Here is a 22340-nt window from a genome sequence, read left to right on the forward strand (position 1 = left end):
ATAAGCCATAAGGTACATAAAATGACCAAAGGGTCCGAAATGCTGGCAGAGACCCCAGTTAGCAAATCCAACACGAAGTCAGCTATATAAACTTCTTCCAGTGCATTCGGTGATCATTTTGAATGGACTGTTCACAATTTTGTTATAGTGCTGAGGTTTTTATTCATTTTCTCTTTATCTTCCATGAAACTGACTTTTGATATGCTACTTTTGACTAATTGATATGCTATCTGGATGATACTTTTTGGCTCTGCCAGTAGTAGATCGTTTTTATCATTGCTGATTTCTTTCAAGATCTTTGGCCCTTTGATCTGGGGCCCCACCTTCTAAAATTATGTATTTTTATGGACATTTTTTATCACTAATTATGAAATTGTATTTTAACTTTCTCTTGATAAACTGCACAAACTGCTCATGAAGATTGATTCTGACCCCTCTCGATTTTAACTGAATGTCTTCTGGGCCTACTGGTACATATTTGCATATAGAATGATGGCTATCAGGAGTTTTAATATTCACCGTTTAATAACATACTACAAAAAAGGATAAAAAGACCCATCGTTTCATTGGAATTACAAAACAGATGCAGGTCTGTGAGATTTTGGTTTACAACTGGCTGGATCATTATGTGTATTGTGAGGATTCAGATGCAAGTCTTTCATTGTTTGTTAATGGATCATGGATGCTACACTTTGAGGCATTAACCAAGTGTTGAGGCATTTGTATGCTGTTAATTTCAATGATGGTCAGTTAGACATCTTCCTAACTGCCCATTAGGATATAGATGGTATGGGTATTTTCCTTATGGATGGAATTTACAGTTCTATGAACAAGAGCAGGAACTCATGCTTGGATGTATATTAGAGGGAAAGGAAAGCTAAAGTCACAGATGGTGCCAATTTGTCCAGGTCAAGTTAAACATGAAGCGCCGAAAAGTTTGGGACAGCGCGTGCTCCATGCTTAAGAGTAAAGTATGCTCAAGCTAAAAAATATCCAGTCTCAGGCCAACCCTCTAAATTCTCTGATGCTCCCTAACTTGCATAGAAAAACTTTATAGAACAGCACCAGACTTGTAGTCTTCTTATTAAAAAGCCTTTATTTCAGCTTTAGGGCATCACACAACGTTTCAGGCCGTGCAGTCTTTTATCAAGCTTGATAAAAGGCCTGAAACGTTGCTGCGTTGCCCTAAAGCTAAAATAAAGGCTTTTTAATAAGATGACAAGTCTGGCGCTGTTCTATAAAAGTTTTTCTATGTGATATCAGTGGATAGTGGCCATTCAAGATCTCGCATCATTTCTCTGAAGGAGAGATAGTCGTTGTGCTGACTGCTTTTGCCAAGGCTCCCTAACTTGCATGTCTGAATAACTTGTGGCATGGAGTCAATATGCAAGAGGTCATTTGCTTCTTTACAGTCTTAGCTATCATGTCTCTTATTGCACAGAGATTTCCCTATTAATATATAGATGACATTCATCACCAGAATTTTAAACCTGCTTGGTATATATCTAGATCATTTTCGGCCAGATATATGTTGGGGGGGAGGCATTGAAATATATGGGTAGATAAGCTTCCTAATCAGTTTGAAGGAACCAAAATGGCAGCTTACTGTATATCTGCCCATGTACGGCCATCTTTAGTTTCTGTTTTATATATACATTCTGTTAATCATTCTCTAGTAAATGGATTTGAGCTATCAGGATACACTGTACTCTTATCACTGAACACCCTTTGCCGGATGATTAATAGATTATCTCAGTTTGGGTTCTGATATTTGTGGTTAATATAATAAATAATTGTTAGCTCAGTTTGTTTTTTTTAATCATTATAGTTTTATTAGATGCATTAAGAATTCCTGACTTATCAAGCAATTTTTATTCTCTACAACTCAGAGCTTTATTGTTATGCAGAATAATGGTTACTTTGGGTAGTATTTCAAGTAATATGTAGTAAGCATTGATATAGGATATTATTTACTCCTCCATTTATTCATTTCCTGAGGAACTACTCATATAACAAATGGATAACATGATCCGCTGACTTAGCTTTCATATGTTTTCCCCTGTCTTACTATTACCCTTGGATAACTGGAGGAAATCTAGACTGCTTATCAATGTTTTTGAGAAAAACTTAAAAGGGAACTAAGGGGTCCGTTTACTAAAGTGCGGTAAATCTGACTTTAAGTTTCCGCATGTTATCGCTGAGAATATTTTTACGCCAGAATATTCGCAGCGACTAAGTTTACTAAACAGCGATGCGCTCAGAAGTCATTGCGATCAATTGCGGTAACTACGTTAAGGAACCAGCTTACGTTAGCGGTAATTTTAGCGAGTTGCGAATTTTCTGGCGAAAAATTACGTTTTTGCGAATATTTATGCTATAAAATAGTCTTGTTTTATGGCGGTTATTATGGCAAATTTTTACTGTGACATTTATGGCCAGAAATGCATCTTCAAAACTTATAAACTTTATTGACTGATGATTATACCATCCAACAACATTACCAGAGTAACACCAATCAAACATGTCTGCATCATATAAACCCTTCTGCCAATAGAATCATATGAACAAGAAATCATACCAGTCAATCTCTTTGCTTCATAGAAATGCACAGTTTAATGTAGCCAATCACAATGAAACCAAAAAAGCGTAGAGGCTGACGAATCCTTGGACTGTGATGCCGCTGCTAATAATACACCTCTGAGCTGAAACTGCTGCTGTTGCAACAGATAGAAGCAGAAGCCAAAACATCCTGTCAGCAATAACTACAGATCTGTCTCCTGTCAGCAAAGAATTATGGGTAAAAAAGCCCATTATTATGGGATATTTCCTGCCCCTTGAGAATTTTCTGGCGAAAAAAATACTTTTACGCCACTACATAGGTGGCGGTAAAAGTTTGCGAATATTCTGGCGTTAATTTTGTCTATAGCACATTTCGCTGTTTAGTAAACCAAGCGTTAATGTGTAAGTAGCGTTATTTTCAGCAAATGCGATAACTGCCGAACAATTATTCTTGCGCAAGAAAATTCGCAAATTTATATTTACCGCAGGTTAGTAAACTGGCGATAACATATTTGGCGAAAATTCTGTCTATAAATTGTGCGAATATTTTTAACGCACTTTAGTAAACGGACCCCTAAATCCTGACAAATAATACAGCTAGAAATGCTGCGTCGTTTTGTTTCAGGCAACTCTACCAGCCCAGTGATACCACTATCCTATAGCAGAACTGTGCCTGTGTGCTGTAGTGCCCCATTTTTTTCTGTCCCAGGACAGCACATGCAGCCTGCTGCCAATCAGCTAATCTTAGAGAGAAGCACACAATATACTATGCAAAAAGTAAGAATACCGGTACATCTGTCTAATATGATAATATGTTCCCATTGATGGAGACACAAACAACCACACTATAATAGCCCAACTGGGGATATAACTAAGTACTACTCAGTGATGCGTATATAAATATTTTAATTAGATTTCTCTATGATAGTTTTACATGATGGGTGTCAAAGCAGCCAACAGCCATTTTAATTGCATAAATGTGGATGTTGGTAAAGTTTTTTTGTAATATTTACATAAAACAGTCCTCTTGACTGTTGCAAGTAGTAAATTGCTAAGCAGTGCACAATTGTACACCTTAGGCCTGTTTATGGAATACTTTTACGTGTGGCCAGTGGAAGCTGTACTTTTTAAATTTTAAATCTGCTACTTCCCCTGCCAGAAGGAAACCATATCCTAATAATGTGATATATATGGTCCTACAGGTGTAATCTGGTTAATTTACTTAAATAAACTCTTGACAGCATAATAATAATTTGAAGAATTACATTTTTTTATGCAACTGCGTTATATGCCGCTGAACCAATTAGCCACACAGCATGTTTATTGCAGGTGTTAGTTTTCAATGAGACTGAGTTCCAATGTGTGACACCTATTAAATAGGAACCTACAAAGGTAGTACCTAATCTAAGGGGGGTATTTACTAAAACTTTTTTTTTTATTAAAACAAACTTGAGCTAACTCTCATCCACTAATTTAACTCAATTTTAAAATAACTCTAAAAAGCTGGTGCTGAAAAACTATTGAAAAAATCAAACTAAAATTGGAATTGTACGACTTTTTCCAGTTGTCACCCGAAAAAACCCAGTGCAGATTATGGTGTCAAGAAACATTTTCAATTGTAAAATTTGTTCCACTAAAAATTTGAGTCCTGCCCGTAAAAATAGGCCCATAGGCTTCATAAATAGGCCCCTCAATGTGCTGTTTATTGATTAATAAAGATAGGTTCTGTTTTCACGCTAGGTGTTTATTAATGAAATCATTTGGGAACTCTTCAATAAAAGCCAATATGGATTTAGTGCAAGTCTTTGCAAAATGTTATATTTGCAGTACTTTTACTCTCTCAGAATTATATTTAATTGTCATAGAACACTAAATCACACTGGGTTTCATTTTGTTTTACACTGATCAACAGAAACAGACTCTTTTATGTAAAGTGAAATGAGTTCTTTCCATGTTGGTGATCCTATAGGCCCTGGGTACCCCAATCCATTGCTGAGCATGGAAAGTATTCACGTTTGTTCTAAATGAATATGGTTCTTCTGCCTAAATGATTGAAAAGGTTGCCCTGTTTTCCATAAAAACCATATGTGCTGGCAAAGAACCCAGATAAAATAATTAATTTATAGTCAGTGAGAACTTTCCAACTATTGTTCTGGCAGACATCTGAGACTCTAGGCCACACACAACCCATCAGAAAAGCGCTGAGCAAAGCCTCCAGAAACTAAATGAGAAACATTTACAGAACAAGAGAAAGTATTCCCCGAGCAGCTGAAAGTAGAAACCATTGATACACACTCCATTCAGTCACATTGCTATGGCACAATATCAATTCCATTTACTCTATTTTTTACAATAATAGCAATCTAAAATCCAGTTCAACAACTACACCTCCCATCAAGAAAAGAATGAATGAAAGAATGAAAACTAATATATCTCTCATAGGAACTGGGAAAGGGCAGGAGATTCAAACAGGTGTCAAATCTCCTGCTCCAGCCCAGTGGCAGACAAAATCCAGTCCTGGATCCAGCCTTCTTCTTAGAAACTAGCACAATTTAGGGATTTGTTGGTGGATGGAAATCTACAGTATGTACACCTCTTAAAAAAGACTCATTGGATACAAAGCTTTAATAACAAAGTAGATATATACATTTATATAATACCAATACAACCGCTCCTTACCTGTTCTCTGTCATTTCTTTATTAATTAAATATTTAGCAAGCTCGCCATCTTGAGGAGGCAGTTGAATGTGAACACTGATGTTCTGGAAATGCAAAGGAGCATGAGAAACTTCATGTGCAAAGATATCCCTTTCTTCAACCTTGCACATTTCAAAGCTTTCCTCGAGGTCTGTATAGGCCTGACCTCCAGTGTCTATCTGATACCCCCCTTGCTTATCACACGAATATCTTTGTTGAAAAGTATTTTCCCAACCTTTACCAGTATCTACTGTTTCTTCCCTGCTAAATATATCTTCAGGTGAACTGTCTGAAGCTTCATTCTGGCTTAATATGATGCTCCAGCTATGCTCTTGTTCAGAAAATTCTTCTGATTTCTTTTCACTCCCCAACCTTCGAGGCACAATAGGAGAACTTTTCCCTTTTATGTAAAGAGAATGACACTCGGGTCGGTGAATAGCTTGGTTTTCATTCACGTTTGTCATGGAGATTGACTGAAATGTATCTGGAGAGCTCACTGAATGGCTTTCATTTGACTTTGTTTGCTGAAATGCAACATTAGTGACTGTCATTACAGATCTGTTTACACTTTCACAGGGACCACTTTCAAAATGACCATGAACCTCTTCATCAGCATTAGAACTAACCGGATCCTCAGTCTGAATCTTGATACTATCGCACCCCAAATCAAAAAGAACTAAACTTGTTCCTGTTGTATTGTCAACATTCCAAACCTGGTCGCTCTCTTCTAAAAAAAACCAAAAAAAACAGGTAGATAACATCAAGCTGTAAAGCGTAATGATGATAGAATTCATATTAATGCTAACATAATTATAGGGTTGAAGTACATACAGGAATGAGATCTATTATCTGGAATGCCTAGGCTTTTCAAGATAAGGGGTCTTTCTGTAATTTGAAGTACCATTCACAGCTTCAGAATAATGGGTTTCCATATACAGGTATGGGATACGTTATCCAGAAACATGTTATTGAGAAAGCTCCCAATTACAGAAAGACTGTCTCCCATTTTATCAAAATAATTCAAATTTTTAAAATAATTTCTTTTTTCTCTCTAATAATAAAACAGTAGCTTGTACTTGAACCAAATTAAGTTATAATGAATCCTTATTAGAAGCAAAACCAGACTATTGGTTTGTTTAATGTTTACATGATTTTCTATTAGACCTAAGGTATGACGATCTAAATTACAGAGTATTCTGTATTACTGGTCCCATACCTGAAATAGATCCCATACATATAGTATGTATTCATAGATTGCATATACAGTATGTGCCTGTTTCTTTTTTCTATGTAGACATTTTAATCTGAATAGCATAGTATAACAATGATTTAGTCCTGTGATGTAAATTCTAAAAATATGTGTTATCTAATGAAAGGTCACCACCTGGTTACTATAGACCTGTAAGTTTGCAGTAGATACTGTATATAACGAACTAGTGACAGAAGTCAACCTGGTTGACAGGTTGCATAATTGTGCCTCTTTATAAAGCATTATCAAGTACTCTATGACACAATTCTGAAGGGTACATTCATCTATAGATCAAACTATTTAATAACCTGCAACTGAAAAGGCTATCTGGTGTGCAGGGCTACTGTCCAACAATCAATTCAACTGTGAGCTTCCAATATATTTCATAGATAATATTTTTCTTCAGGTCTGACCCTATTTGGATAAATTAAGCCTAATTTCAAGCCTAAGAGGTGCAGAACAAATATAAATCATTTAAGAAAAACAATAAATACTGACTGCAAAGTAGCTTGACTAAAATCAAATTTTAAAGAAAACTATCCCTTTAAATGAATAAGAGGCCTAATGGGGGGTATTAAAAACAGGTTAAGCTGTTTGGATTGTTAACACTACAATGCTAGAATTGCTGTATAAAAATATATCAGGGGCATACACCCTTTGACTTCACTGACTAACAAATGCAATGCTATACAGTAGAATCCACATTTTTCAGAAAAAAATTGTTTAAAATCCAGGAAAACGTAAAGTCAGGGAAATGTATTATATAATATATATATATATCTATATATATAGATATATATATCTATATCTATCTATCTATATATATATATATATATATATATATATGAGACCACAAAACAACAATGTAAAAGGAGCGAAGACGTAAAATCAGGGGATGTAAAATTGAGGTTTCCCTGTATTTTAATATAGGTATATTTAAAGTGTTTGCACTTTCTACATGCCTTTTAGTTCTGTCCAAGTAATTTATTTCCCTGGATAAACATTAAAACAAAGGTCCACAGGTCTATCTTTAACCAGCCACATGTGATCTTTTAATGATTTGCATAAGCTCATAGGTTCTCATTTTGTGCCTTACCATGATGAAGTCCAACATCTCCATCTGCTGGTGAAGTGACAATATTCCAGTTTTCTTCATTTGAGTTTCCAGGTAATTTGCCCTGTTGTAAGCAGGGGTTGATCATTTCTACTGCTGAATGATCTTTTATTAGAGGCTCTGTGTGTATTTTTGCTGTCTGTAACACATCTTTTTGTATATTTTCTTCAGTTTCTTGCGTGGACGGTATACAAATCAGTTTAGCTGATGCTGAACTGTTTGAGAGGACATCTTCATCAATGTCTTTTAGTGAAGTTGCTGATGATGCGGTTGTTGCAATAGCTTGGCTGTCCTCTATGTTATAATTCTCACAAACATGTTCCAAGTTGCAGCAGGAGCAAACTGACTTAGTACACTTGATACAAGGCTGCAAAATAAAATCATTATTTTTGTGTAAATGTATATTTTGTGTATACATTTCATTGGATTCTCCCGCAGCAGATATTTTGCTGCCCTCTGCACAACCACTGGGGGATTTACTGCTATGTGCAGGATCAGGCCATACAAACACATCTTTATAAGCTCGGGCACATTGCTTGTACAAATCAGGAGTTTTTGATACATTTGTGTTGGAGTCACAGCTGTTTAGCACATCTGGGCTGCCATAATCAGAGGTTTTGATGTAAACATGTTCAGATATACTCCACAAGTCAGGAGAAATCGAATAAAAGGGGGAAAACTCCCGTGACCCATCATCTAAAATGTCTGGAATGCACTCAAAGTGCATGGAATGACTTATTTCAGACCCTCCATATGGTTGAATGTGATTGCTTAAGTCTTCTTGCTCCACCTGACACTTAAATTGTAACAAGTCTTCTGAACGATGGAGTGCCATATTATGATGTCTGCTTATTGGATCATGAGCTCCTACTGTTCCTTGCAGATTTTTGTCTCTTGACAAATCAGCCTGTGTTAGTTCACTTGACATGTCTGTAACTGTTTCAAGTTCATGTTTCATACCTGATTGTAATTGTACCCCAGGTTCTGTTTTATCGGCACTTTTATCATTGTATGACTCTGGTATGAACTCATTTATGTTTATTTTGTCTGTGAGGCTTATTAAAGGAGTAGAGTCGGTTGGCTGGATTTTTATAGGGTTTGTTGCTGAAAGACACTTCAGATTTTCAGATGAGTCCTCTTTGTAGTTATCTGTGGTAGAACATAGAGAGTGGGGAGAAAACTTTATTAAAGAAGTACATGTCGCCGCATTGTTGCATTCTTTTTCTTTATTTGCCCCATTCTCATGGTAAGAATGGCTCGGTTGGGGAGAAGTAGTAACGTTAGTGTCCTCTGGATGATATACTTCATTTTGATTATACCACATATCAAATGTTTCAGTTGACTGGCTTCCTCTAGACAGGCTATCTTTTATATCAGCTCCTGAAGGGGAAGTTTTCTCTGTTATGAAAAGTTCTTTATAATCTCTATCATGATGAACATTTTCACATGGCTGCGACCTATCATCTGGGCAACATTGAACATGCTGAAGACAGTCTTGGTTTAACAAGCCTTCTTCGTGTTCAGCTTTACCATTGATTGTAGTTAGACAACCTTTTTGTTCTTTCTGATCTTTCATTACATTATTAACACACCCATCTTGCAGAAAACCAAACCTACCCCGTATATCTTCTATTTCTGGACTTTCTTCATCTGTATATGGGGTAGTGGAATTAGAATCTGCAATGTCCAATGAGGTATGCACATTCTGGAAATAATTCAGGGGTTTCTCATCAGATGAGTTTGAATGATCCCTGGTTTCATTTCCTTCAGGGCTTGACGAGGACTCAGAATCCTCACATATCCGTGTATTCCAAATATCTAAATTCATGGGGACTTTATTTACAGTGTTGAGCTGAATCTTTACTTGAGTATTAACATATTCATTATTGGCACTGCCATTTTGAGTAATGCTGCACTGTTCATTGTTTTTTGACTCTGATGCATAAACACTTGAAGTGGAATCATAATCCTTTTCTTGTAACCTTTTCCAGCTAAGATCCAAATCAGGACTTGTTCCACCTGAATGTGATGAGCTACTCTGTATGTCTTCTTCATTGCATGGGTAAATGTTTAATTCTTCTTTCATGTATACTTTTGAAATATTAGGGCTTACATTTGAATTTATTCCTGCTGATTCATAACTGCAAAGATTTGTTTTATTCCACTTGCCTTTACTGCCTTCATCTTGCATTACAGAACCTTCCCCATCACAATGGGTTATATCTGTTTTCTTTTGATAATCAACATCATTAAATAAGACATTTTCTTTTATTTTGATTTCATCTAAAGTCAAATGATCATTCTCAACAGAGATTTTGGTGCCATTCATGTCATTTAACTTCCCCTTTGGGCTTATTAAAACTGACTTATTATACATCTTGCTCTTTATACTAGGAGATTTAATGTCATAATTGTCTTGCTCGTGTACAGATGATAATTGACCAGGTATTCTAATTTCATCCTTTAGCACAGGAGATTTTACTAACAGATTCCAGCTTCTTAAATAGCTGGAATCAGAACTTTCTAAATCATCAAGTGAATTTAAAGAAGAAGATTCTGTATCGTCTTGTAAATCATTTTCCCAGTTATCATGATTTGTATAACCAGCAGCTCCAAGCTCTTCTTCCTCAGCCTGTAACACACAAATATCTTGACATTTTTCAGAGTTTTCAAGTGGATTTACAATGAGTACCGTGTCATTTCTATCAGGAGAGAGTGATTCATAAAAAGGGTCATGCAATATCCTTGAGTTCAGTAAATGGAGATGTTGTCCTGATTTGTCATTGTTGTCATGTATATTCATTAATTCTAATGAAGATTGCCCCTGACATTGGCTGAGAACATCACTGGTGACTTCCTTAGAAGTATTAGAGTTTCTGGCACATTCATTAATTTCACTTTGGCTTTTCGGCTGCAAGATATTACGCACACTGCCATTATGTAAAGGAAGTGGCAGATAACTGTTTTGAACTTTGTTAGCTCTTTGAAAATTCAAACACACAACTTCTTCTTTGCCAAGTAAATCTACTCCTAACAGCGTGCTTCCATTTGTGTTTAGAATAGACAAATCAAGTTTATGGTTGTTCAGTTTATAATTTGGCTCATTTTTCTTTAATTCAGAAGATGTAGAACTACTGGATGTATTATCTAAATAATCACTATTAAGATAATTTCCAGAGTATGATCTTTTAGGCATTGCTTCACTATTATTTGTACACTCTTTCATGAAATAAGAAACGTTTTTATTTTCTGAAAAAGTATGCTTGCCATTTGATGCCAATCCTCTATTATTCAGAATATTCAGGTCATTTGAGCTTTGGTGTCCTTCATTCAGATGATGTTTTTCTTGATCATTGGATTTTTCAGGCTCTTTCATATCATCCTCAGATGCTGGAGATAGGTTTGACTCTGATGTTGAGTAATTGGTATCTGGTGGGGAAACAACGCAGTCTTTGCCTGTATAAGATGCAGTAAAATCCAGGCACTTGTAAGGACCACAGGACAAGAAGGGGTCCTCCCAGTTTATATGATGGTCAACAATGTTTGTGTCTTGTTCTTCTTCAAGTAAATCCCACATGCCCAGATTTCGTTCTATATGTCCGGGGAGTAGGGGTTTTGGATCCACCCCTAAATCCTCAGTACTTCTTTGTTGTAGCATAAATTGATTTTCAACTAGAAACTCTTGACTATATCTGTTTTCTACATATATTTCTGGACTATTTTCTAAAGAATCAGTATCTATATTGCTTTTAGCCTTTCTTTTAGCAAAGTATTTAGTTTTACTGTCTTCTTTAATTGCGCATAATCTGTCTTCAGATTGTTTAACATAATCTCCATATTTATCTACATCTGAAGTGCCACAGCCAGGCTCTGATACCCCCTGCAGTGTATTGTTGAAGTTCCACAAATCAGGAACTATTTTATTTTCTTGTCTTGGATTTTTATCATGATTGTCTGAATTTTCTTTTGGATTTTCATTATGTAAATCAGGGCATGCTACTTGAAATGAAGGTTCATGTCTGGCTTTAGAATTATCTTGACCTGATTTTTGCTCTTTCCAGGGCCCTGTTCTGTGAAGCACTGATTGATTACTAGAACTCCGTGGATCAGCATTCATGGGACCTTCATTTGCATCGATATGCTCACTTTCATTCCACCAGTATGGAGTATCAGATACACTGAATCCAATTTCATTAATTTTCTGAACCACATCTTCTGGAAAAAAGGTTGGAGGACCATTATCTAAGGGAGAACTTTCAACTAAACTATTCATAGGTGTTGGTGGAACTTTAACATCAGCACTGCCTAAGATTTCACATGACAAACTTGATTCAAATTCAGTAATGTCACTTGCACTAGGAGTTTTTTCACACAAGTCCTCATGGTTTTCAGGACTATGCATAAAAGCATCATCAAAATCAACCAAACTAATGTTTGGCACTTTTGTATTTAGTAAATGAGTTGAACAGTGAGCTATATCATCCCTATACAGCTGTTGCTTTTGAGCCTGTTGTCCTTCAGAGGAGTCGCTCTGGAAAAAAAAGTCATCAGCCATAGAATAGTCAGCAGAATGAGAAGATGATTCAGAACGAGTATTTGGTAATAAATCAAAATTAAAGAGTTCAACATTATCACTGCTGGTCCTAGATGGTGGCGTTTCCTCCTCTACAATCACTCCTTCTGGAACACGACTATAGTTATCAATTCCTGTGAGAAAATTGTGATGAGATCCAGCAGCATCTGCTACAGGACTATCATCACTAAGAAAAACTGAACTTTCCTTTGAAGACCTGCTGCTTCTTATTGTAGCTAAACCACTATCTGGACTAACAAGATCCACATTAACATCAACCTGGGCTTGTGCGTTTATATCTTGAGCATTTATATCTTGTGCACTGTCTACAAAGTTTACAGGATTGGGTTGGGGGTCTAAGTCAGAACCATACAATTCCATGATGCCAGAGGATCCTTGTGAAAGGGGGGCACTCCCAGCAACAGCTTCAGTTGAGGAAGTCCTACTATTTGGCATCATCCCTAGTCGTCTTCTGTTAATAGCTTCTTTAATAACTGCAGAAACTTGCTCACAAGTGACAGAAGAATTTTCTTGGTGATATACTAGAAATTGTTCACATCCATAGTCTGAAGGCTCGAGATCAAGGAATGGATTCTGAGATTCTTCTAATTCGCAGCAGACCTGTTAAAAAATAAATAGGTAATATGTAGAATCAATTGAAGTTTATTACATAACTAAAGTTTAAATATATATATAGGTGAGAAAAAGGTCCTAAAAAGGGCTGTAATGTCAGATTTTTTTACAATATGTTTCGAATAAAATTGTTGCTGATTTTTTAATAGGGTGTGCCAGTCTGATAATGATTTTTGTATATTAAGTTTGGATGTGCACTGCTTAATTTTGATTTTTTTTTTTTGAGTGCAGACAGTCTATATATATTATATCTTCAGTATCCGCACTCCAACAAAGCAATTGCAGGGGTATACTCTCAATTTGGAATAAAGCATTCCCAGGCCAGCACTTCCCTTAGTAAATCAAGTGATTTTATTTTTCACACATCACAGTGCTGTGATGTGTGAAAGATAAAATCACTTGATTTACTAAGGGAAGTGCTGGCCTGGGAATGCTTTATTCCAAATTGAGAGTATATATATATATATATATATATATATATATATATATATATATATATATATATATATATATATATATATATATATATATATATATACACACACACACACTTATAAATTATTGCACACTCCTGATAAAAGAGAAAAATGACTAGTAGGTGCATCCAACAAACAAAAATGGAGCACTCACAGAGAAAATTATTTATTAATAGTTGTCATCATTTCAGTCCTGCTATATATATATATATATATATATATATATAAAAATTGGCAGAATGGAGTGCACAACCAGAAGTTCGTCCACAGCCTGGGTGCTAGTCCAGTGGTAGAATTATCAAAGAAAGTTTTAAATTTTTAATTTTAATTAAATTATTCCCCAATTGGGCATTTAAGCTGCAAAGGAGACATTACTATTGCTGTCAATAGATTCCAGTGGTCCAGTTCACATATTAGAGCTCACTTTTCAAAGGAAGGCTGCCCTGTGGAAAGGTATTTAAATGTAGAGAGAGTGTTAGGAAAGCTGGGGGTGCTGCTTGCCACTGCAAGGATCAGAGGGAGACATGACCAAGTGACTGAGATTCTAACGTGATTGAGGAAAACCAGAGCGTGGTGAGCTGGTATCCCTGGAGGGGAGAGTGAGCAGGGCTTAAGGAGAAGTCACCCTGTATGGTGATAACCCCAGATTGGGGGAAAGTTTGAATGTGTGATGCTAAAAACACTAAAGAACTGTATTCCTCTGACTTTGGGACAGGTCTTGGTGAAATAAACCTGTGTTTTGCCTGAAGACGTGGTGTCCCTGTCTTTTTGCTCCTAATTCTCTGCTAAACCTATCTAACATAGCTAATTTCTCCCAAAACCTATGTGTACAGGCAGCCAGCCAGCTTATCACAATATAGCTTCTGTTGGGGGCTACACTGTTGTCTAAGTTACTATCTTTGAGCTGGCCGGATTCTTTATATCACACTCTGAAGCTTAAGTACTAAAGCACGCAAGCATGCTTAGTTCTTGGAGTAAAATCATAGTCAAAAGGAAGACCACCCTTGTCGTGGGACCACAATATTTTTTATTTCTTTTATGTCCTGGGGGGCACAGGAACCATGGGAGACAGGACACTTGTAAAAGAGCTGAATCCTTCCTCCTATAAAAGCCCTTCAACCACTCTTCGAAAGGAAATCTATGACTTAGGGTTAGTTTCAACACCTGGGGTGGTAACTGGGCCAGATAAGGCTGAACTTGATGCATCAGCCCCCACTGCAGAATGAATACCAAGGCCGGCGGGTTCTGCCCCTTGGGACTGACCGCTGGTCTCCTTCTTATCAATTTTGCCCGACTTAGTCACTGAGGTACAGCTCCCTCCCCAGCTTGTAGGCCCAAACCTCTGAACTTAGCCTGCAGATATCATTGAAGTGCTCCCATCCCATAACATGGCGGTTGGATGGCAGTGGGGGACAGACACAGCTGCTGGTGTGCAGTGGAACTTCCGGGACTGCCTTCGCACGCTTCCTCTGACCCAATCTCCCGTCTTCCTCTTCTCTGGTGCATCACGAAGAAGTGAAGGAATCGGCCCAGCAGCACATTTCGCCATTCATCTTCTGATCTTCTGCATGAAGCTATCTACTCAATCTCCTCCAGCTCCTTCCCCTCTCATCACCAGGTATCGGGATTCAGGGAAGACTAATAGTGTGGGTCTGGGCTCAGGAAACAAATCAGGGAATGAGTGACCCATTCTTTACCAGAGGGGGAAATTTAAGTCTGGGCAGAAAGACCAATTGTGACTAGTGCACAGAATGCCAACCTATCTACAGCAGCTGTTCTGGTGGGAAATATATCAACCAACCATCTGGCTTGTTCATTCTCCAGGGCTGCTACAAAACCCAATCCACCAGTATAGGCTATTTCTCTGTCCCAATCTCTGCAGGGAATTCCTCTCCTAGCTTCACCTCTAGACAAAATCCTAGAGAAACTTGAGACCATTCAAACCAAATCACCTGCATCTGCTGACACAGCAGCTCCCTCTGTGCTCCACACAGATTCAGAGGAAGAGCCCCTTAGCAAGGAGGAACTATCTCCTGCCTGAGAGGAATCTTCCTGTACCTTTGACCACTCTCCTAGGATGGATGATTTAATCACAGCTGTGTTCTCAAGATAGACAACTTTGTCTCCACAATGAAAAAGGCCCGCCCCATGACCAGCCCATTGTTCAGAATGAATGGAATACCCCTGAACACAAATTCGAGGTCACAAAGAAATTTGCAAAACTTCACCCCTTCTCCAATGAAGAGGTCAAGACCCATCCTAGAAACCGTCTGGGTAGGTTGGCTTTTGAAGCATGGTCTGAAACCCTCATAACAGGAATTTGTGAGGAAGCGCCAATTGAAGACTTGGAGGCTATAGTGCTTCATATACAGGAAGGTAGTTCATTCCTCTGTGACACTTCCCTGGATACCCCTGAAATATCACGTTTCCTACAAGGGTGCAGATATCCCACTAGTTCTCAGTTCCTGCAGGATGGGTTAGCTAAAGGACTAAGTCTGAAGTCAATTAAAGTGCATATTTTGGCCCTTTCAGTGCTCCTTCAAGACTTGCATTACAAGAAGATATTTGAGTTTTCTTGCAAAGGGTCTCTGCTGCGACCCCCGGTACTTTCTTGGGACCTCAATGTGGAACTGTCCACTCTTCTCAATCTGCCATTTGAACCTATATTGATTGTGAAAATGCAGTGGCTAACCAGGAAGGTAGCCTTACTAATAACTATATCATCGGCTTGTAGAGTATTTGAATGAGTAGAAGCAGTTCTACCTATGTTCCTTTCTTCCCAGAGTGGTATCATCCTTTCACTTAAATGAGGAGATGGCCATTCCCCCATTTTGAAGGTCGCCAAAGAATGATAAGGAACTGAAGCTCCACAACCTGGATGTTGTACATTCCCTCTCCGCTCGTATGTTTATTGTGCAGCCTCATTTTATAAATCTGGATCTCTTTTTGTGATTCCATTGGGCAGCTGGAAATGACATCCAGCTTCTACGGCCATGATTGCTCGATGGATCAAGGAAATGGTCCAGCAGGCATACAATTCTCTCCAGCAACCACCTCCCTTTCAGATAAAAGCCCTCTCTACTCAAGCACTGATGGGCTTGCAGAAACATGGCCTCTGCAGAGCAGTTGTGTAAGGCTGCAATATGGTCTTTTGTTGATACTTTTACAAGGTTTTATCACTTTGATACATTCACCTGAGCTGAGGCACCAGCATTAGACATTAGATCATCTGCTTTCTCCAACACCCTGTAAGGGGACAGCTTTGGCATGTCCCCATGGTTTCTGTGTCCCCCAGAAGGTAAGAGAAAAAGGGATTTATCTACATACTGTTAAATTCTTTTCTCTTTAGTTCTATGGGGAACACAAAACCTCCCTCCCAGGAAACAGGGAGGTCTTCTCCTTCTTCTCAGCCAGTGTATGTTGATTGGTTGAGTTATAATTTTGTTTGCTCGATTCTTTGTTACATAACTGAAGTACCTGGTGGTTGAAGGGATTATATAGGGCAAAGGATTCAATTCTTTTACAAGTGTCCTGCTTCCTGACAAGAAGGGATTTCACCCATGGTTCCTGTGTCCCCCATAGGACTGGAGAAAAAAGGATTTAACAGTAAGTGAATAAATGCCTTTATTTTCTGACTGAAAACTGAACTGAATAACTGAAAACTACAATTATTACATCTTTTTTTCAAAATGTAACTTTCATGCTGTGGGGTTATTTGAAATGGATCTGTTAAATAATATTATTTTTTAATGTAATGGACAAACATACAATATATTTAGAAATATGCTTGGAGCCATACACACTGCTTACTTGATTGCACAGTTCTGGGTTCTCTGAGTGCACAGCTATTTGTTGCACTGCCATCTGTTCCTCTGTAGTGTAACTTGCCAAAAGAATCAGTATATCAATGCCATATTTATCAAGAAATAGTTTCAGCTCCCCGATAATATTTCTGCAGCTCATTAATTCCTGCCAAAAATAATACATATTCAGTGTTACTAATACAGGCATGATGGATACTTAAACAGTAAAATGTATTTATAAGCAATAAATACCACACCTTTAAATTAATTCTAATAGCTGCAAACACCTTTTAATACAATGGGAAACAGGGCAACACCCAGAATTTGTGGGCAGGGGATTTCCAGATTATCACGAGGGCATCAGCATTCTTGGAATAATAATGAAGTATACATATAGGATCCTGTATCCGGAAGCACATTATCCAGAAAGCTCTAAATTATAGGAGGCCATATACCATTCTAATATTTTTATAATCTTTTTCTCTGTAATAATAAAACAGACCAGGTCCCAAGCATTCTGGATAATAAATCCTATACCTGTACAGCATATGGGATGCAGGATATTCATTATCCAGAATGCTTGGGACCCTACATTACTATTAGATTAGTAAAGGTTAACTTATATGATAACCTACAAAAGCAAGAAGAAATATTCAAAGAAAGATTCAAAATTACAACAGATCTTAGTAATGACCTGCTGAAAAATCATGAAACAAAGATACCGGCACACAAGGAAAGTGCAACGTTTCGGGGACACGCCCCTTTCTCAAGCAAGAGAAAGGGGCGTGTCCCCAAAACGTTGCACTTTCGCACTTTGAATTAAAACAAGGGTTTCCCTGCAAGCAAGCCTTGTGTGCCGGTATCTTTGTTTCTTGACTACATTTTGAGGTTGCCGTACCCTCTATTACTGAGCACCAGGCATATCGTCAGGAGATTGCCGTGGGTGTGCGTCTGCTCTATCTTGTTCCAGTACCACTGCTGAAAAATCATGGCATTCTCAGTATAAACTGGCGATGACATTATAGTACTAATGCGGCCTATACAGGAGCCACTTTATTCTGTGATACTTTAATTACAGCTTTCGATTGTGGGTGTATAATTGCAATAAGCCCAAACTGAGAAATGTATTATTTTAGTAGCTTCATGCATTCATTCACTGTGTGAATGAAGGGAGTCAACAAGCTTGTCAACACTGTTTACAAATGCATCTCCAATGAGGTCCGAGACGGAAGTAAATGTGCTTATCATTCAGACATCCAGATAGGAGCTTCCCAGACAAGGTTCAGACTATTCCGTCAGCACATATGGTACTTTGCCATTTGCACATATGGTACAGCAGTACAGGGATATGTTTATATTTCATGGTCACATAAATACAATCTGCTTTGCACAGTCTAAACATTATGTCTGCTTTATCCTATTCAGCACATTCTACCCCTGAAACGGCTTTTATCCAAGTGCAGATTGGCACATGAAGTTGTATATTCATACACAGTCATATTTAACACGTATTGCTGCATGCTCAGTCTTGTAATTTCTCATACAATTAATGTGGCTTTTCACTCTTTAAGAGCTGCACTCCCATTCTCACAGCAGAAAATAGTGATGAGTGGAACTTGCCCATATCGCCTAAAATTTCAAGAAACTGGTCCATTTTGCGTTGTCAGAAAATTTTCAAAACTGTAGAAAAATTTGCGAAAGTGTGAAACTTCACCAAAGTGATCTACATGCATACATTGCTCTACCTTGTTAGATTTGATTGGTTGATGTGAAAGACAAGGAGTGTACTTTTCTGGTGTAATCAACCTTGATTTCTTCACTGAATCAAAATGCCTGGTTAAATTCTAGCACTGATTCAGGAAATTTAGTCAATTTTAACCTGCAAATTGTGTTTCAAAACTGTTCAGCTGAAATAGTTCACTCATCATGAAAGCTCACTCTTCCCCACCTTCCCTGGAGTTATGGTTAGAACATGTCACAACTTTTGTAATGTGGTCACACATATTGTCATGACTGCCCACATATTAGATTTTAGAAGTATAAGAAAAAAACTGCTCTCTTTAATGTAATGCTACTGGTTCTCCAAAAGAGCAATTGATTTTGACATAGTGGACGAAAGCCTCCAATTACTAAAGGTGCTTTTTGTGATTTATCCTCCTAACTAACCATTATTGTGCATCTGGATTTCTCCCTTAATATGCTTTTTATGCCAACATAGTCCACAAGTAAATATTAACAAATATTAATTCCAAAGATAATGTCCACAGAAGGTCCGTTATTTACCATAGATGTATTTTCATTCTGACACAAAGGCAATAATGATTCCGTTAGGTCACCTACCCACATACTTGGATTTAGAACTCCTCATTAGTGGCTAATCCTATTTATATACTGCAGAATATAGTAAAACACTGTATAGTATGCATGAAAACCAGAAGCCAGAATTTCATTTTTAATTATTATTAAAATAACCTTATTATTATTAATTCATAAGACCCACACAACTTCTACTAAAGCTATGCTCCTAAAGCTTTATATCCGTAAAGTCTCTTATATGCTTTCTTAGCTTTACTTACATTACATACTTGTGAGATGCAGATTTGGTCTAAGTTTTTTTACTCGATTCAAAGCCTTATATCATAGTACCTATGTTGCTTCAATGGGATTTCATTCCACACCTTTAAATTTGTCACAGGGTACACATCAAGTATGTTCTCTTTCTCCTATTTTATAGTCAAGCAATTATGATTAAAGATACCCATTACAAAATATCTATGTTTGCAGCCAATGTCACGTTGCTGATCTCTCAGCCACTTACTTCACTTCCTTATTTATATTACTTGTTGGACAGGTTTAGTAAAATCCCTGGTCTCCCTTTAAATCATGATAAATCCAAAGTACTTTATCTGCCTCTCCCTTTGCAGATGGTAAAACTCTTGAAATGTAATTTTGAATTTACATGGTAATCTTTGTGTCAGTTATGGGAATAAATATTTCTTAGCCCAAATTATACTTCTCTTTGTTTAAACTTATTGAAGAATGAAATAGATATCAGATATTTTGTATATGTAAATTTATTGCAAAAAAATATATATTTATATATCATTGCTGTAAATCTTTTACCAAACTCTTCCTGTTCATATTGACATTTTAGAACTCTTTCAGTATAAAACACCAAATTGTATATGGAATAATAAACCCCCACGTGTAAACAGCAAGATCCTTTTTACAACAAAAAATGAAGGAGGTCTATGCCTATCGAGGCCCTGCCTCTCTTACAGCTTAGTTGACAAACCTAGCAAGATCCACACCAACTTCCCTCATCAGAAAGTTTGGTCCATTATTTTGCATCCATTCTTGAAAACGGTGCATCCATCCTTTTAATCACCCTCAGGATTTCTGTATTATATTTACCCCATTGTAAAATAGTGCACCCAAGAGAACATACTTAATTCCATGATTTGATTTTAAGCGCTCTATAGATCCCGAAGCTTAGAAAGCTTTTCTGGCAAAAACCTAAAGAAAGTTCTATCAATACCATTTGACTGGAGACCTCTTATAAAGTATTGGCCAGATGTTACAGAACACTAGAAAAGAGAGCTAAATGTATTGTGATGGCTAACCCAAACTAGTTTAGGGGCTGCTCTTTTGTAGGCTTATGTCTAGTGGGATTGGGTGGACTAATGTGTACAATGCTATTTTCCCTACATTTATGTTTACCTAAAATGTGATCCAATTGCTAAAGCTTGGAAGTCTAGGTCAATACTGTTGCAAGCATGCAAATTAAAGATAAAATGTATCATGATGAATGAAAATCTAACCAGAGCGATAGCTCTTGGAGGAAGCCTATGAGAACAGAACATTGCGGAAGTGTACAGACATGGAGCGGGTACTTGTTAGTGAGCTCCGGGAGACGCCGAGGGACTTAGAATTGCTGCCGTGGAGATCCTCAGTGTTTTCAACAAGGCACTTATATGGGGAATGGTTTGTGAGTGTGTTTTTAACTAATTATTAAAACATTTTACTAGCACTTCTGCACATGCCGCTCTTTATTGCCCACAAGGAAAAAAGCATACTGGAAGCTGATCCGACTTGCCCTTAATTTTAGGATTCGCTGAAATAACTCTTGGGTCTGTGAGTATAATATACTCCGGAATAGCCACATTTTAAAGTGTGGGTTTATATCATACTCTGATACCTACCTTTTTATCACCATTGAAATAGATTTAACTTTCACCCTTTTATTAGGGGACACTAAAAGGTGAAAAGTTCTTTCATCACGATAATTTAGAAATGCTTTTCAGGCACTGAAGGTGTGCGCCCATATTGGAGAACGCTATATTTTTCTCTTTATCTCTTTGTTTCTCTTTTCTTCCCCAAAAAAATCCTCTTTTGAGGAATACAGCAATCCCTCTTTTTGGAATTGGATGTTGAAGGTGGAAGAGAACCTAACGGATAGTTTGGACTGCTGTACCCTAGGTTTGGGACTTATTTGTATTTATATATTCTATAAAACATGGTCACATTTTAAAAACCTGGAAACTGTGGTTAGAAGCATTAAAATTGCTCCTTTCTTTATAACTCTGATCATTTTAAACCCTGAACTTGATCAACAATTACTTTTTCTTTTGATGGGGACTGTTACATAATAATTATGACCTGGATGTAAATGTATCAGCTTTAGAATATATTACCTTAGAACCTTGTAAATTTAGTTACATACTGGGTTACTATGTGGTGCTGGAAAAAAAGATTTGTTTGTTTCATTGTTTGCTATGACCCTTCGAGCCCACAACTACAAGATATATCGTAAATTTGAATGTCAATAAAAATATTGTTACAAAAAAAGGGAGATGTTACAACTCTTACTAACCCCAAATAATCTGCCAATACAACAACCCCTCTGTTTTCCCTCTGCCTTTTATTGCATTGTTTTAAAATGCAAGAATTTAAATAAATACATTTTCATGATAATTAAACCTAAAAAGGTATGTTTTGGTTTGTTTGCCATGTGTATGTGTTTACTGCGAATACAATAGATTTGATATACATAAAACATAAATTGTTCCACTAGATGGCACTACTGTTAAATGCATGAAATACATCTTCTACCCATATTGGTAGAAAAGAATAGAAGTCATTATACATATAATAAATTTCATGTTGTTTCATATTTTATTAAAACAAAGAAAAATGAAGTTAAAAACTGGCTTCATGAAAGATGGCCTTCCCATAG

The 22340-nt window shown here is 37.1% G+C and overlaps 1 protein-coding gene across 1 annotated transcript in view; it reads right to left on the minus strand.

Annotated features, from left to right (window-relative positions):
- Positions 1-22340, minus strand: part of prune2.L (prune homolog 2 L homeolog) — a 164997-nt gene that overhangs the window by 68090 nt on the left and 74567 nt on the right. Inside the window, exons 7-9 of the mRNA XM_041584636.1 lie at positions 17112-17270; positions 7602-12813; positions 5239-5983 (exon numbers count right to left, since the gene is read on the minus strand). Of these exons, the coding sequence (XP_041440570.1) occupies positions 5239-5983; positions 7602-12813; positions 17112-17270 (6116 nt within the window). The remainder of the gene's footprint in view (positions 1-5238; positions 5984-7601; positions 12814-17111; positions 17271-22340) is intronic.

This window comes from Xenopus laevis, chromosome 1L (assembly GCF_017654675.1).
Source record: "Xenopus laevis strain J_2021 chromosome 1L, Xenopus_laevis_v10.1, whole genome shotgun sequence".
Taxonomy (NCBI): domain Eukaryota; kingdom Metazoa; phylum Chordata; class Amphibia; order Anura; family Pipidae; genus Xenopus; species Xenopus laevis.